A 17,645-nucleotide genomic window follows, 5' to 3' on the forward strand; every position below is an offset into this window, starting at 1 on the left:
AATTTATATTTGTAATTAATTATAAAAGAGATATAGTAAAGTATATGTTAGTTAGATCGTTTAAAGTCATCTACGAAATTATCTAAGTTTTTTTTATGTGCATAATTTTATGTCTTCATAATGTAATTTTGTTCTTTCTCTAATTACAGATAATCGAAAACGCTCATTAAGATTTTGACAAATAAAAGTTGCTGACAGATGACAGATGACAAATGACAACCGTTACTATTTTTAATAGAGTGGGTGTTGCGTTTTCAGGCGAGGTGGAAAAAGTTTTTAAGTCGGAATGGTGGACAAATTGGGTAATTTTTTAGAAATATTTTTTCTAGATTAATATAAAAAATATAATTTTAGATACTATATGTAACTTTGACATTTTCAAAGAATAGTTCTAGATGGTGCCATATAAGGTTAATTTATTACTCTAATGCAGTTTTCATGGTCTGTTTAATAATCCGCGATCTACTTTTTACTTTCAAGCCATTTATAATTTTTACTTTGTAGCGAGGAAAAGTGGTCTTGTACTCATTTTGGAATGAATCATAATAGAACATTATATTTGAGTTTTGTCAAGGTTTTGATTTTTAATTATTCAAAATGTCTATTTCAGTCAACAGTGAGGCCAATACGAGGCGGATAGCTATGGTAGAGAGCTGTTTTGGTAGTTCGGGACAGGTAAATACATTCTTATGCTTTGATAATAGCATCTTATTTTATTTACAATCGTTCCGTTTTAGCCGCTGGGTGTTCCGGGCAGAGTGCTGGTGGGCGAGGGTGTCTTAACCAAAATGTGTAGGAAAAAACCTAAAACAAGGCAGTTCTTCTTATTCAACGATATCTTAGTGTATGGGAATATCATAATTAACAAGAAAAAATACAATAAGCAACATATCATTCCATTAGAAGAAGTCAAATTAGAAAGTTTAGATGATGAAAACCGTAAGTAATTCCTTTCATTAAGAAAGTATGAATTTATGATATGCATGTAATATGAACTTACAGTTTACTACACACATAAATGCATTTCTATCAATATGTCATAAATAATCATAATATTTAAGTAGGTATCTAAGTACTGATTTTAAGTAATGTATGAATTTGTAGTAAGTAGGAATATTGCACCAGCTGCACCAGTTAGATATTTGTTTTCCTTCATAAAGCTTTTTAATTTTTACCTTTGTCATTTTTCTATTGTGCTGAGTTGCAAAATTAGTGCAGACCTCGTGCTGTAATAAAGAAAATGCAACTAACAAATTTGATATTCAAGTAACTGAAATTAATTCTTGGTTTTCATGTCTATGTTACTGAACAAATATCTTTTTAAATTAATTTGTTTGATGATGCAAAAATATTTTATATTTTTTATTACATATTTTTGTCAGAATAATCTTTTTGCAACGTAATTATAATACAAATATTACACATTTGTTCACAATATTAAATGGTTCTTATCTTTAAAAGTAATTCATTCTTATTCTTCAATGTTTTTCCATTTCTTTAAATTACCAAGTGAGAGAAAATCATATGCTTTTTAGTTATTAACTTATATCTATTTGTTAATATTTTATTTAATAAGTTATATTATTTATAAACATGTATAAACATAAGAAATATTTGTCTGAATTTTTTTATATGGTAAAACTGTAGATAATTTGCATACATCCTGTGCGCCCCAGTATGATTTCCTGTTTTAGATGGTTGTGATACTGAGTTATATGTGTATGTATTAAAACATTTCTCAAACATAATCTTGTATCATTAGATAGTATTCTGAAAATTTGGTTGAATCATACACTGAATCCATAACATTAAAAAGTGTAATTTGGAGGACATTATTATCACTAAAGACATATAAAAGTGATGTGAAACTTTGAGTCGAAAGTTTCTGACACAAAATGTGATGTATGTATGCATTTTTGAAAAGTTTCAATTTCAGTATCACCATTTTAGTGATAAAATGTATCAACAAGTTTTTCTGTAAAATAGAGTCATATTTTGATAGACATTAATTACTTTTGTTGTTATTTTTTTAATTCTAGAGTACAAGAATGGGTGGCTAATCAAAACTGCGTCCAAATCTTTTGCTGTGTATGCAGCCACAGCGGTAGAAAAGGGAGAATGGATGGCTCATATAAATAAATGCATTGATGATCTTCTTAGAAAAAGTATGTATAAGTATCAGATTCATTAATCTTTATGCCGGTTTTCTGTTTTTGGATTTTGTAACCATTGCTATTTAGAATGTGGTTTACTCTTTAAATATATCTAGAACTTTGTTAATTATTATTATTATTCCTTGAAATTGTGAATTTATTTTGAGGTAAAAGTAGCAACCACAGCATTATTTATCAGTAACCACAAAGGCGACATTACCGCCGCTCTGAATCGAACCTCTAAGTTTCACATCCTAGAAGCAGTTTTAGAACAAAAATAAACACTTGTACTATTTAGAATTTTCCGTAGAAAACATTTTGAAAATTGCATTTTTATTTTCTAAATTTAAAATGAAAATTTATTTATAGTCAGCACATATGAAGGTCGAATTAATTTTTAGGTGGGAAAAAAGCGGTATCAGAACATGCAGCTGTTTGGGTACCAGATGGCGAAGCTTCAATTTGTATGCATTGTAAGAAGACTCAGTTTACTCTAATAAACAGAAGGGTAGGTTAGATTAGATTAAAATCGTAATATTATTTATCTACCGACATGCCTATAGAAAAATTAATATCATTGTTATTAAAATAGTGTGTCATAGTAAATAACTAATATCTGATTTTTGCACAAGGAATCTTAATTGTAAATGCTTTGTATTATCAACAAACACCTGTATCATCGCAAGAAGTATGTCGTTTTCAGTAAAATTTCGTGGACACTTTTATAACACATAATCCGTTTAAATTCATAATTCTTGAAGATAATAAATGTCTATTTATCTTTTGCTCGTCACATTAGATAAAATTTTGTTACAATTATATTTGGTACGGAAATGTTTATATGCCGTAATATTTTTGCTTAATTTAGTTCATAATTCTTTGTGAAAAACATTTAAACAAATGTGAGCAATTTTAATTGGGTCATACATATTTATACCCCACAATATTATTTGAGGAGTTTTATTGACAATGATATAGAGGGATATACAGGGTCACCCATAAGCATCATATATCATTAATATTTTTAAATAGTATTGTCAAATAATACTTTTTTAATGCAGGAAATGGCATGGCCCAGAATTTAAAAAAATATCAAAAGAAAAATTGTTTACTTTTCATTTTTATACTCATTACGTACAGGGTGTAGCTTTGAGTGGGAGTCATATTTATACAGATCTTTCGTCTCTAAGAACACGCATCAATAGTTTATTTTTTTCAAATTATTCAAATAATTTTTTTTTTTAGTAATATTCATACCGTGCCTCTTGACATGCTAGTGTCATCTCGTACAAAAGGGCGCTTTAGTCGCAGCGCATGCACAGTTGGAAACTGGGCTATGCATTGTTGTCAAATCACATATTTAAAGGAAAAGTTATTAAAATGCAAATTTCCATACCACCCGCCATGAGGTACTGCTTTTTGGCGCGTAACTTTTGTGGAGTGGGTGTTGGCCACATGCCCTATCATCTCACAAAAAGGGAAATTTTGTTCTTTTAAATAATATTAGCTACGAATCAGTACTTAACAAATAACCTATCAAAAAACTCAAGCACTAATCAATAATGATAAATAAAATACGCAAAAGTAAACAAATGTTTACTCACCTAATTTTTATAACATGACACTTGAAATTTTGTGGCTAATCTTCGAGTACCAGTATAGTCTTTCTGAAGTCAGTTGAACATGTAAAAAAACACCTGGCAATAAAATTTAATGACAGGCGTCCCTAAAAAAGTTTTCTGCTAAAGGTATAAAATTATAATAATTTGTATATAATGTGTAGAAAATTTCTATTATATGTTCATTTGGCCAACAACATATTTTAATTATTTATGTACTCAAACAATTTTATTATACTGATGGTAAATTTCATTTTGTTCCGTTTCAAAAGGTCTCCAAAATGCCATGTTGTAATAATATCAATGATTAATAGGAGGCGCCTATAATAAATTAAAATTACCTGAATCACACCAAATTCCGCATTGCTGCACTGCAATGATGGGCAATTTGTCAACCACTTGTCAACAGCTGGGATTTATTTCCCAGTGGCCCAATGCAGCTGTGTTTATATTTCATTTGCCCACGCTTGCATTCTTCAATTGGGCGTATACATTTCTACCACCTCCACGTTTAGTTCAACCAGACCTGTATATGGGTATGGCTAAATAAATATGGGGACAAGTTTTTCAAATATTTCAATGCCGAGTTGCTGCGTCATCGTCCGAACCTGGTACATACTGTCAACCTCTTGGTTCTTCAATTGATATCGGAAAGACTATTCATTCCATTCAGTGAGTTTGTTCCTGTCCAAATATTTTCTTATTCCAATACCTGACGGTTGTTATATCGACTTCTTGCAGCAGAATTGTTTTCTCAGACCACTCTTTCTTGATTCGTATACATGTTATTTCATATAACTCAAAAACTTGAAAAAAATAATACCCTGTACCGTCACTAAACACTGAAATAAATAACTTTATAAGGTTATACACTTACATCACACAAAGGCACTATATGAACACCCTCTCGTAAAGCGATAAAGACAAAAACTAAATATATTTGCCCATTCCCGTTTTACCGAATTAATGTGGCAGTTTATTTCTAACGTGTTTACCATTTTGTCATATCATAGCACGTGCAAAGACAATCGGCAGTAGCATGTAACCAGAACAGCGGAGGCTAGCCTCCGTTACCCCTATTTTTTTTTAATATTTGGGGCTTCATCTTCAATGACATAAAAATATTGTGATTTTAAAATAACTTCAGGTCAATATTCTGGGAACATGTAAAGTGACACTGTGTTTCCACTACATCTAATAAAATTTAATCTATATTTGTCGTTACTAGTAGTATAAAAAGTATACTTGTTGGATACCATTAAAATGTATCATTCCAAAGAGTAATGGATTTCAATTTTGTGGTTTTAAGACTTTTTTGTGGCCCATGCTGATATTTAAAGTACGATAGTTTTTCAGGTTGTTATGCTGCCAATTACAAAATTAGCTTTCACTTCTTTAGCCTTAGCCACGAATCATTGACCTACCCTTGTCATTCTTAGGCGAGGCTCTGTGGGGGCGGAACAGAACACCTAGGCCTACTCTGATGGTTATTTTTGTTCTTGTTGTTTTAAAATCCACTATAGATGGAACCACTCCTCAGACAATTGTGATCGTCTGAGACTCTACAGCAGGGGTCGGCAAGTAATTTTAGGTGCGGTCTGGATACTTTTGAAAGTTTTTATCGAGGTCCAGAAAAAAATTCATACTTCTTATTTTTTTTATTTTGATTTGGACTCAAATTTAATCTGCTTACTAATTAAGAACTCAAAACACTTACACAATTCTAAAATACTAGAAAAAATGATAAGATTGGCACTTAAACGTAAAAAACATTTTTTTAATAATTTATTTGAGTAATTTATACTTTCAAAAAATTTTTGGCGGTTCAGTATTTTACCTTCCGCGGTCCGGACCTGGACCGCGGTCCGCCAGTTGCCGACCCTTGCTCTACAACTAGTCACATCCAATGTTTCTGTGGATTTCAATGTTCTACTGCAATTATTAGTTACGAAGAGCTGAGTATTTTGGTGCATTTTAATCTATTTAAACATATATCTATGTTAAATTTGCGCTATATTGATTGATTAATTAATTAATTTGATTTCTCTGAAACTATGCATTTTAGTGCCATCTACAAAGTATACCTTTAATACTAAAAAATCCTCGATAATTTTAAAAATTATTATTCCTACTTTACACCAGCACAATATTTATTTTTAATAAAAAACCTTGAGTATTGTTTGGTGAATTTTAAGGGGAGCCTTCATATAAATTTTTTATTTAGGATGCTTCATTAAAAAAATATAGGGTGTTAAACTTAAAAAAATGATTTTAATTTTATTAAATTATTTAAAAATTAATAAGTGAAATAATTTTAAATTGGGCACATGTATTTATGTAAACATTGTCCAAAATCTGAGGCCTTTTCCTAAAATTTAGACGCTTCACTGGCGTAGATACAGGGTATGGGTGGCATATTTTTTTAAATAAAATAATAAACCACTGATTTACTTTAACCCATTTTCTGCGCAATACGTCTGAACACAGCTACTGCGCCGTGTGCGAAAGTTTATCGCGTGCGAACATATACATCTGAAGCAGTTAGACCACTTATAGTTTTACATTATGTTGTGTTAAATTACGATTTACGATCAATTTTACCATTTTATTTTGAATAAAATACAGTATATCGACAGCTGTACTAATATATCGACAGCTGTACTAAATAGAAACTGAATGAGAGGTGAACAATCTTGGCATTATTACCAGTATTACCTCCTTCCATAAAAATATTTGTCACAATCGCTATAAGCTCCGCCCGCAAAAATTCTCCATACCAATTGCAACAACCGAATCGCTATGCGCATGGTTGCGAATATATACTATTTGAGCAGCCTGATCCAATTTAACTATTTAAGCGAATTAATCCATTTAGAGCATTTTGAACACTATAAATTTTTAGCGAATAAATACGTCTGGAGCACTGAAAGGGTTAACAATCATATTTTCGGATTCGTCTTTCAATTTTCTACAAATTACTACTCCACCACTAGAGCATCTAAATTCTAAGAAATGGCCTCAGATTTTGGACAAGGTTTACATAAATACTTGTGCCCAATTTCAAATTATTTCACTTACTACTACTACTAGTTTTTAAATTATTTAAAAAAATTAAAAAATATTTTTTTTAGTTTAACACCCTGTATCTTTTTAACAAAGCTTCCAAGACAAAAATTGTATATGCAAAACCCCTTAAAATTCACCAAATAATACAAGGGTCCATTTTTTGTCACCGTTTGTGAATCACCCTGTATAATAATTATAATGGTGACATTTGGCTAATTAATAACAAAATAATCTGTACCTACATATTTCTATTTGTTACTAGTTACTTTATTTTTTAGCATCATTGTCGCAAGTGTGGGGCTGTGGTATGTGGCCCTTGCTCAAACAAACGTTTCCTCCTTCCAAACCAGAGTTCGAAGCCTCTGAGAGTATGTCTGCATTGTTACGAGGTCCTAACCTCGGCATCAACCAGGAACCACAATTCCGTCGAACCCGGTCAGAAAGGTAACTTTTCCCTGCCCTGCTCCTTATATCTTGAAATATAATTTCTCCTTTAAAAAATAATAAAGGATATATCTAAGAGTTGCTTTTACATTTCTGCAAAAAGAAATTGATAAAAATGCATTAAATTTACTGATTCCTATAAATATTCTATGAAGTTATTTTCTTTAACTTGTTAATTAATTGTAGGTGTAAATGCCGACTCCTCTGGGGAAGAAGACTCGGATGATGATGAAGAGACTAACAAAGGGCAGCCTGAGGCTCACGATTTGGTAAGTGTCTTAAATATTTCTGCTATGGCAGAATCGTGTTTTGAAGTAACTGAATTTAAAAAATAAATATTAAAAAAAAATCCGTTCAAGATATTTAAAACTTCAATAGGAGCTTCTCAGGTACGAAACTTCCATTGATTTACTTTGTGATTACACGGTTTTGCCAATTTATCCATTAGAAAAAAGTCTATTAGTGTTTCTGAAATATTTTTCACATGCTTATATCTGAAATTTAAATACACTCATGCATATTTTTTTTACTTATTTCAGTTCATAATTACATGTTAAATAATTCTAAAGGGTGTTCCAAAATTCACGCAAAAAGAAAACACAAATTTTTAATTTAAATTGTAAATTTTTTATTGATACATAAAGTATACAGTATAGGGTTATGTATGGAATAGCATATTGGGTAAATGGCCTCCAGGGTTTTAGTGGACATACGCACTGTTTTGTCAAAATTTTACCATTTTGCAAAAATGCGACTGAAATTAGTTGCTACAATGCTCAATTTCATCCTTCAAGCTGTGGGTGGTCGTGGGCTTATTGGCATAAATCTTAGGCTTCAAAAAACCCCAAAGAAAAACGTCTAACGTTTGATCTGGGCGGTCAATTCTGATCACCAAAACAGAAAATTACACAACTAGGAAATGTTTACATCCATATCTTGCAATTTAGGCACAGAAAACTGGATTATTAATAGTGAGCACTATATTAACTTCCTGACCAGTCACATTTTTGAAGAAGAATGCTCCGATGATGCCTCCAGCCCAAAATCCGCACCAAACAAGTGACACGTGGTAGCATTTGCTTCTCAACACTCACTCGTGGATTTTGCTACAATTTTGTCAGTTAACGAAACCATCAAGATGAAAATGAGCCTCATTCGCTGAAGATGAGTGCTTCAATATTTTGTTTTGAATGACTTGAAGGACAACCATTGTTTAAGATCACTAATTGATCCAGTCTCCCTGAATTTTCCTATTCACAGTTACTGAAGTTAAATCACTATTCCGACCATATTTTGTTAGAAAATTGCAAATTGTAGCTGAAAAACCTTCATTATTTCTTGTAGCGGTCTATTTTTAATAATCCTGAATCCTGTCAGCTGTCACATTATTTTTTTTTCGTTGGCCCCACTTTACTGCACTGGTGTGTCTTGTGTGGATTTTGGGACACCCTATATATACAGGGTGTAAGAAGATTGACTGCCATTACTTCAACATGAGATAATCATAAATGAATAAAAAAGTTGTATATTACAGGAACGTAAGAATAACAGTTTTCAATATACAGCGAGTATTAATATTGGTGAGTTTCAATTCAACATGGCAACAGCGCTTAACCTAACGCTACACAGCTGATGCATACCAAGTGTGCACGCGGCAGACTTGTTCTACGGAAAAAATGTAAACATCTATCTATTATTGTGAAACATTTAGTAAATTTCAAGACAATTGTTTTTCGGTTTTTAAATAAATAAAGTAAAATGTATCGATTTTGTAGTACAAAAATAGTGTTCTGCTTAAATTTTCGCTAGAATTTTAGTAATTACGAATCTCTTAAAACAGGAACTTAACATTTAATCAAATTATGAATTTGAAAAATATGTAATTAAAGTACCCAAAGATTCACGTCATCCAAATAATCATACATATTAAAAATAATTTAGGTACTTACCAAAAGCAAAATTCAGTAATTTTTAAACATGCAAGTACAAAACAAACTACAACATATGCTTAAAATGTCCACCACCATTTTCGATGCACGTACAACAGCTTCGAATCCAATTTTCGCACACTCGCTGGAAAACGCCTCTAGAAAAGAAAATAGAGGTACGCAAAAAACACTCAGACACGGTCCAATTCCAGATACTGACTGAATTACGTATTGCTGGGCAGCTTAGTACCTCGTATTATCCGCCGTGCCGTTGTCACATTGCACGATATGAATTTTATCGAATTTTGAATTTATTACGCTAATTATTTTTTAGAATTAAGCATAAAGAAATTTAAAAAAGTGATAACCATTGTTTTTTTGTTTATTTTAAAGTATTCTATCGTCTGTTAAAATTAAGGCAGTCAAACTTCTGATACCCTGTATAATAAAATGTTTTAATTTAAACCTTAAATAGGATGTGGTATTTCGTCATGTCTGAAAGCTGAAATGTCTTATAAATACATATCATTAAGAACAATAGTGGAACTGATTTAGATTAAAATTAGATTTAGATTATTATTATTTTTCTTCGCAGTGGCAGTAGGGAACATTTATTTTTATTTGTAATGTGAGGGTATTTTACTATTTAATTAATTGACTGAGAATTGATTGATAGAAAATACAGTTTTGGCTAAGCACAATTCAAAATTATTTTGGTTACATTTTTTCTGCTATACTGAAATGAACAAGTTTGCAGTAATTTCTTGTTCAGCAATGTATCAAAATCATTCTCATACACTTTTTTAAGAAAAAAAGTATCTGTTGGTATTTAAAAAAACTCAATTATTATTTATTAACTAGGTATTTTTAATAAAACAGTTCCGCAGTCACTGTCTTGGTTACACGTGCTGACAACTTGTAAGTTGGCTTTTGTATTTGCTTTGGGGTTTTTCTTGCAAGTGATAAGTTAGTAACACAAAATGATAGAAAATGCTTGTTTACTTAGTCATTACTCATTACACACAATGACCAATTTTTTTTAGTTATTAATAAAGCACTAGTTAAAACGTCAAGTGCCAATGTTGTTTTTACTTTCCCACACTTTAAATTTGTTGCTTTATAAAATGCCTTTGTATATTTATCAATTTATATAATTTTTTTTATTTTATAGATGCATGTGTCGCGTAGTTCATTATTTATACAGTCGATACAATCTTAACAAAGTAGATTTACATAGAGCATATTTATTTATTTATTTATTTATTTATTTCACTACATATCCAACAGGCAAATGCCCAGTTATAGGATACAAAGTCAATGTAGTAGTACAACACACAACGCATTCGAAAATATATGTCAATAAATAGAATTAATAATACCTAATAAATGAACATGGCAATAACATAATATAATATACATACACAGAGAAAAATATACATTAGAATAGCAAAACTATGGTAGATATAGAATATATAAAGTCATTACACATAAATAAATACCTAAAAATATCGATACATATTCACGCACATTCACTTATACATATAGATAAACACGAATCAATAAAATAGTAAAAACAAAAATAAAGTATTAAAACTATAAATTAACAGTAAAGAATCCGCTTTTTAATTTCATTAATAGTGCAAGAAAATATATCTAACCTGTCCTCAACATTGCAATAGTTGACAATCATCTGATATAAAGGAGATGCTTTCATAATGTTAGTTCTTACAGTGGGTAACTTGAATATATTATTTTCACGAGAAGCAAGCCTAGGAACTTTGATCTGAATTTTGTTGAGTAACCAGGTGCAATCAATTAAGTTGTTTAATATTTTATGTAAAAAGACAATTTGATGTGTAGTTCTGCGTGTTTTTAAATCATTACAATGAAAGCGATCAAGTAGTGCATTATGTGGATATCCTCTTTCAGGATATATTCCGTCAAGCTTAAATGCGACAAATTTAAAAAAATTTCTTTGAACTTTTTCCAAAGATTCAATGTGTGCACTATAAAAAGGACTCCAGACAATTGATGCGTATTCCAATTTTGACCTAACAAAAGATTCATAAAGTAATTTCATAGTATGTATGCTGTGGAATCCTCGAGAAGAACGTATAATAATACCTAAAGATTTATAAGCAGATGATGCAACCATGTCAATGTGTTTTATAAAATTTAATTTCGCATCGAAAACAACACCAAGATCTTTTATGTACTGAGGCCTTTGCAACATAGAACTATCAATGTTATAGTTATATTTAATGGGGTTAATTTTACGTGTAAAAGACAGTACATTACATTTTTCTGCATTTAGAGGTAATTTATTTTGGTTGCACCAAACAGCTACCACATTTATTGCTTTTTGAAGTAGAGCACAATCAGATTCAGATCTAATTTCTGTGAATAATTTTAGATATTGTAGAACTTACAAAAATTTTGGACATAACAAGTTTTTTATGTTTTTAATGGGTCCAAAAACATAAGATTTGGATGTTTATAAAAGTCTTGATCTTTTCATATTTTGGTAATTTTTCATAGGGAACTTTCCTGAACTAGTTCTTGATAAATTTGAATAAAAATAATTTTTTGATTAGAAAAGAAATTTGGAAGGATGAATCTGAAAATGTATATTTTTACTTTGAAAAAGGAGCATATATTTGAAAAACGTTCATATGAAAAACCCTCTTTAAGTTCACAAGTACATACGGTCATATACTCCCGTATTCTAAGTTAATCTTCATTTCCCTGTATTTATTTTATTTAAAAAATGAGGAAATTTTAAATAATCTGATGTTTTCTACTAAAAAAAAATATGTATATATTATAAAAGAATAATTGATGAATTAATGTAAATCTTCTAAATATATATCCTAATTTCCATAACTGCATTTTCTAGTTATTTAGACAAAACTTGGATGATTATTCAAAGAATTGTGATGTTTCCTATAAATAAATTTACATAATACCTACCTGAATATGTAATACTAAATGACCTTAATGTAAAATGTCTGTTGGCAAACTCGTTTTTCATAATTTTGTGTTTGTTTTGTGTTTTTTGCTTTTAAATACGACAGCAGTGAAATGCGTACAATATGCAAGACAGGAACATATAAGTAACCTGTTTAAATATGTATGTTTTTTTTTCTATGGCTTTTATTAACACAATAGGGGTTTACGAAAATTGCCTCATAGGGATCTTGACGTAGCATTCTCTCTCTCTCTAAAACCGTAAGAATAATAAGGACATAGATAATAATTTGAGCAACCGGAGTCAATTTTCGTAAACCACTAATGTTGTTTGAATTTTTTTGTGAGTCCATATGAGAAGATAAAATAACCTCATTCATGTCATGAGCTAAAATCATTTAGATTTTCTATTATTAAAGAATAAAAATTACATGATCAAAATTGATGTTTCTCACCATAAAAATTAGCATTATTTATGTTATAAACTATGCACATAAATTAAGTATGCCCCCTTCTAAAATAGAAAGGAATTATTAAATTATGTAACTGTTTATTTTTTGTTTCATTAATATATACATACAGGATGTTCCAGTTCATACAAGTCTTAATTTAAATGAAACCAAGTGAACCTTAAATATATACAGGGTGTAACTTTAAGTGGGGTATATGTATTACAAATACATGAATTGTAGGCAACCTACGGTGCATGTAAACGGAGATAGTGCAGTGACGAAGCAAAAGGGGGTCAGTACATCTAACTGTGAATTTGAATGTTTTTCATCGCTGGAAGCCATCAACAGATTATTTATTTTTGTGTATTTCATTTATCATTTAATTACTGCTTGAGTTTTTTGCTTGTTTAAGTATTGTATGTGTACCGAACACCCATTCAATAAGAGTATAGTGTTTACGAAGATAGTTGAAACCGTATAAAAACTAAAAGTCGGCATCTCTTTATTGTGCCCGGCGCAATAAAGAGATGCCGACTTTTAGTTTCGTAAACACTATAACTCGTGTGCATGCGCTGCAACTAAAGCGCGCTGTTATTTTGAGTCACAGTAGCTTGTCCAGTGGCGTGGTACAAAAAATACTAAAAGGGGGTTAAAGAAAATTTGTTGACGAATTTGAAAAAATAAACTATTGATACGTGTTTCTAAAGGTCAAAGTAAGCCTCTGTATAAATATGACCCTACACCCTGTATATATTTTTAAATAGATCCTAAAAATATGCACATACAGGGTCAGAAAGTCCCCCTGGTTCATCGGCCGTTACGTGAGAGCCATAAAGTAAGTCATAGAAATCCGTGCGACAGAGAAAGATGGCTATAATGAAGGAGTCTAATAGTCACCGCCCATTTCGCCCTTCCACAAATAAGATCCACCCAAATGGGCGGTGACTATTAGACGCTTTCATTATAGCCATCTTTTTCTATCGCACGGATTTCTATGACTTTCTTTATCGCTCTCACGTAACGGCCGATGAACCATGGGGACTTACCGACCCTGTACATTTAAAAGCTATAACTTCCTTAAATTTGAAAATCCTACACCTGCTACATTTTTTTGCCAATATTTGAAAAACTATTAGTAATTTTTTTACCAAAATATGAGACCGTGTTAATCTACACCTTTAAAAGTGCTCCTGCACCAGTTTTTATAACCAATTTTAGTTTGGATAGCATATAAAATGTAATTCTTGGAATATCTTCAATATTTCAATAATTTTACTATTTTTTGTTTTGTTTATTTAACATTTCTCAGTGAATATTGAAAAAAGGGGCAGTATATAATTTTGCTCTAACAATAATTAATTTCTAATTCGAGAGGTGTAGAATATTATAATGCTATTAGACTTCAAAAAAGAAAAACAACAGATGTAGGAATTGTAATTTTGAGGAAAGTGTAGTTTGCAAATATACAGGCTGTTACAAATTTACTTCTCACTACAGAGATCTCGAAAACGGTAAGAGATACAAACTAGCTTAAATGGGGGCAAAGTTTCGTAATCAGCGGACCAACATTATCCCTCTAAAAAATCATGTTTATTGGATTATCGTACACTATAAGTGTCGTTAGATATTTAAACTATTACCACCATGCATTAAAATAAAAAATTATTCCCGTGTCCATAGTTATTTCTAGGCTTCTCGAGTGCTCAAAATTCAAACAAATTTGGATCTATTTTATTCAGGATATTCATACAAATACATCTGACATGCTCTTTCACAGTTGCGGTTACAGATATAATAAATTCAGATAATATTACGCTGATCTTCATTTTCAACCTTTGCCAAAACGAAAATGTTTTTGAACATTTAATGAAATTTTTTAAAGAATAATGTTTAGTTAGCGTTTTGGTTCTTTATATGCATTTTTAAGAATTAATTTGTCATAATAAAATTAAAATTGTAATAATGTTTTAATTTTGACACAACTTATTGAGTTATGTATGACCAAGTGATGGTAATAGTTAATAATAATAAATGTTTTATTGTAACACATGGTGGTAACAGTTTAAATAACTAGATGTATTTCACAGGGTCTAACGACACTTACAATGTATGATAATACAATAAACAAAGAAATCTAAATAAAAAATTTAGATAAATTTGGAATGAATGCACTAAAGATAAATTTTTTGAGACAAAACGTTTGAATCTGGTTCGGGCTGAGGCAGTACAGTATTGGGGGTCATGAAGGTTTGCAAAAAATGTAATAAAATGTCTAGGGTCGTATTTAAAAAAAATCAAGTTGATGATGGTCCTGAAGAGACGAAACGTTACATATAAAAATTGATTATGCCATTCGATAGAGGGCAAAAAGTGGCCATGAGAAAGTGTTCTTCTTTTTTCAATATCACTTCAAACTAGGCTGAAATGAAACAACAACGGATTTCCAAAATTTCGTTTTTTTTTCAAATATTTGGAAAATTAATCAAGTTAGCCCTGATTTTTTAGAGGCATAATGTTGGTCCCCTGATTACTGCAACTTTACCCCCATTTAAGCTACTTCGTACGTCTTACTGTTTCCGAGATCCCTGTAGTGACAAGCGATTTTGTAACAGCCTGTATACCTTAGGGTCTATTTAACAAAATATTTAAGTTTAATTTTTTTGCATATTATATTATGTCTTATGCACCTATAAATTGGAACGCCTTGTAGGTATAAAAATTGTCGTTGAACTTGAAATTGTTTGAGGAAGTTTTGGCACTTCTTCTGCAAAACTCTTTAAAAAATAAATCATGTGTATTTTTTGTTTTAGCCAAAGTTTTATGGTGACAATGAAAAGCCAGAATGATTGTCGCACTCAGACACAGCACTTCCATTTATCATAAAGTATGCCAGAAGGTAAATAAAATTAAGTATTGAAATAATACCTATTTTTAATATGAGCTCACTCTGTAGTTATTATGAACTTCTGTAGATAATTTTTAGATATAAAAGATATGTAGGTGTTAAGAACACACTTTTTAATACTGAAATATTAGGGAAAGGATAACTACTGTGGGGGTGATCAATATTTAATTGTCCGATCATTTTACGTTAACAGAGATGTATATATTATTGTATCAAGTTATATATTTGTATTTATTAAACTATTTTATATATATTGGATTTTGTTATCTTAAGGTCCCATGTTTCTAGAGCAATTTCTTACAAAGGGTGATATTTTCAAACGGTTTGTAAAGAAAAATTCCTTTGTTGATTTTTTCGTTTCTTAATATTTACATATTGCTTTTTTAAAATCTATTTTTTTGATTTTATGCCTACAACTGTGTAGTGGTGGAGTAGAAGTGATTTTAAATAAAAGAAAAAAAAATCGAATATTGTAACGAAGCAAAAATATTACATTTAGCATCTGTGATACTTGGCCTATATATAACTAACTATATATAATAAATATTTTTCTAATTTTGTGCAAACACTGTTACATTATTCCGTCTGAAATTTATATTCAACTTTTATGTTATAATGCATCACATTGTTATTATTATGTTATTACTGAACACTATTAAATCATTTATATATCCAGTAAACATTTTTATTTATAGACCTTTTAATTTGTTTTTATTACTTGGAATTTTACCCGTAAATTACGATAGGTGAAGTGCGAAATAAAATATCTTATCGTTTTTCATAATGACTACTAAAGCAGCTCTCATTCAAAATCATGTATATAATTTTTTTTTATTTTAATAAGATTGGAAACAAGATTTTTAATGAAGAAATCGTGTGTTTATAATAAAATTGGAGCCAGAAGTAACAAAAAATTAAAATATTACTTTCAATTGTACTTGTTCCTTCTATTTTTATTTTAGTGGTCTATAACGAATATATCTCACTCAAAAATAATAGTTGTTGTTTGATATATTTGATTAGTGTTCAATTTAAGACTAACATCTTTATAATTTTTTAATTTTTTTTCTCCGATTTAATTTAACACTTTCAAGAGATGAACATAGATTAACATAGTAACCAAAGTAACCTCATTTACAGAATTAGGAAAAATTACCCTAGCACTAACCAAATTTGGTCATTTTCTTTTTTGCTTATAATTTAGCTTACATGTAAAAATTTTGTTTAGATTTTTTCTCTATTGTAATATTTTTGTATTCCTAACAGTTTTTGCATAATTAATTATTTTATTAGTCGTTTTCAATACAAAGCGGATTTCATTACACAGCCTCACAAAAAAAAAGTGGGATGTTCGAAAGTGAAAACCATCGTATCTATATGTCTTTGAGGTTGCTGAATTCGAATCCGATGTCTATTTGACCTAATTAGCTCTGGACTGTCAGTTCAATGTCAAATGTGGAGAATCAGTTACCAATAAAGTAAATCTACATATCCATATGTTTTTGGATTGCTGAATCTGAATCCATTAACAGTGGCGGCTCGTGATATTGAGAAATAGGTGAAACATATTCATTGATTGACTAAAAAGAATAAAAAAGCGGCACTGGCTAAAATTTTCAAATTTTCAAGGTCAAACAGTTTTAAATGAATCTGGAAATTTTTAGTTGCATTTGCAATATTACCGAAAAACTGACGTTCGTGAGAAGGATTTTCAATTAGATTTTATAAAAAATAGAAATATTAGTTCGGCTTGTGGACTTCTGCGAACATTATGCACACCGTACATGTATGTTCCAAAGAAGTTTTGTGGTTATGACAACCACTTCCATACAACCACTTATACTCCAAACCATTCATTCCGAAACTTTCAAAGGTGCACGTCTTTTGACTTCCCCTTTTTTCCATATCGAGAGAATAAGGCACAGGTCTCGCAATTTAAAAAATCCTTTTTGTCCTCAATTTTCCATCTGGAAAATGGCGTTTCCAATAAAATACATACTAGATCATACATAGGAAACATTTCTACAATTATTATACAAAACAAACATTAACTAAGAATCGTTACAATCGTGCACTGGGCGACGCGTATCGTATAAAATGTTAAAGGCAGG

General features: G+C 30.4%; 1 protein-coding gene across 1 annotated transcript; it reads left to right on the plus strand.

Moving 5' to 3' along the window:
* The first annotated feature begins 208 nt into the window (after positions 1-208).
* On the plus strand, positions 209-15,785 carry LOC108904804 (pleckstrin homology domain-containing family F member 2). Its single transcript, XM_018707480.1, has 8 exons — positions 209-302; positions 611-675; positions 738-939; positions 2,040-2,165; positions 2,555-2,661; positions 7,117-7,282; positions 7,469-7,551; positions 15,440-15,785. Exons 1-8 carry the CDS (start codon positions 287-289, stop codon positions 15,473-15,475), a joined length of 801 nt encoding a protein of 266 aa, XP_018562996.1. The 5' UTR covers positions 209-286; the 3' UTR covers positions 15,476-15,785.
* The last annotated feature ends 1,860 nt before the right edge of the window (positions 15,786-17,645 follow it).

Source organism: Anoplophora glabripennis, unplaced genomic scaffold (assembly GCF_000390285.2).
Source record: "Anoplophora glabripennis isolate ALB-LARVAE unplaced genomic scaffold, Agla_2.0 scaffold104, whole genome shotgun sequence".
In the NCBI taxonomy this organism is placed as follows: domain Eukaryota; kingdom Metazoa; phylum Arthropoda; class Insecta; order Coleoptera; family Cerambycidae; genus Anoplophora; species Anoplophora glabripennis.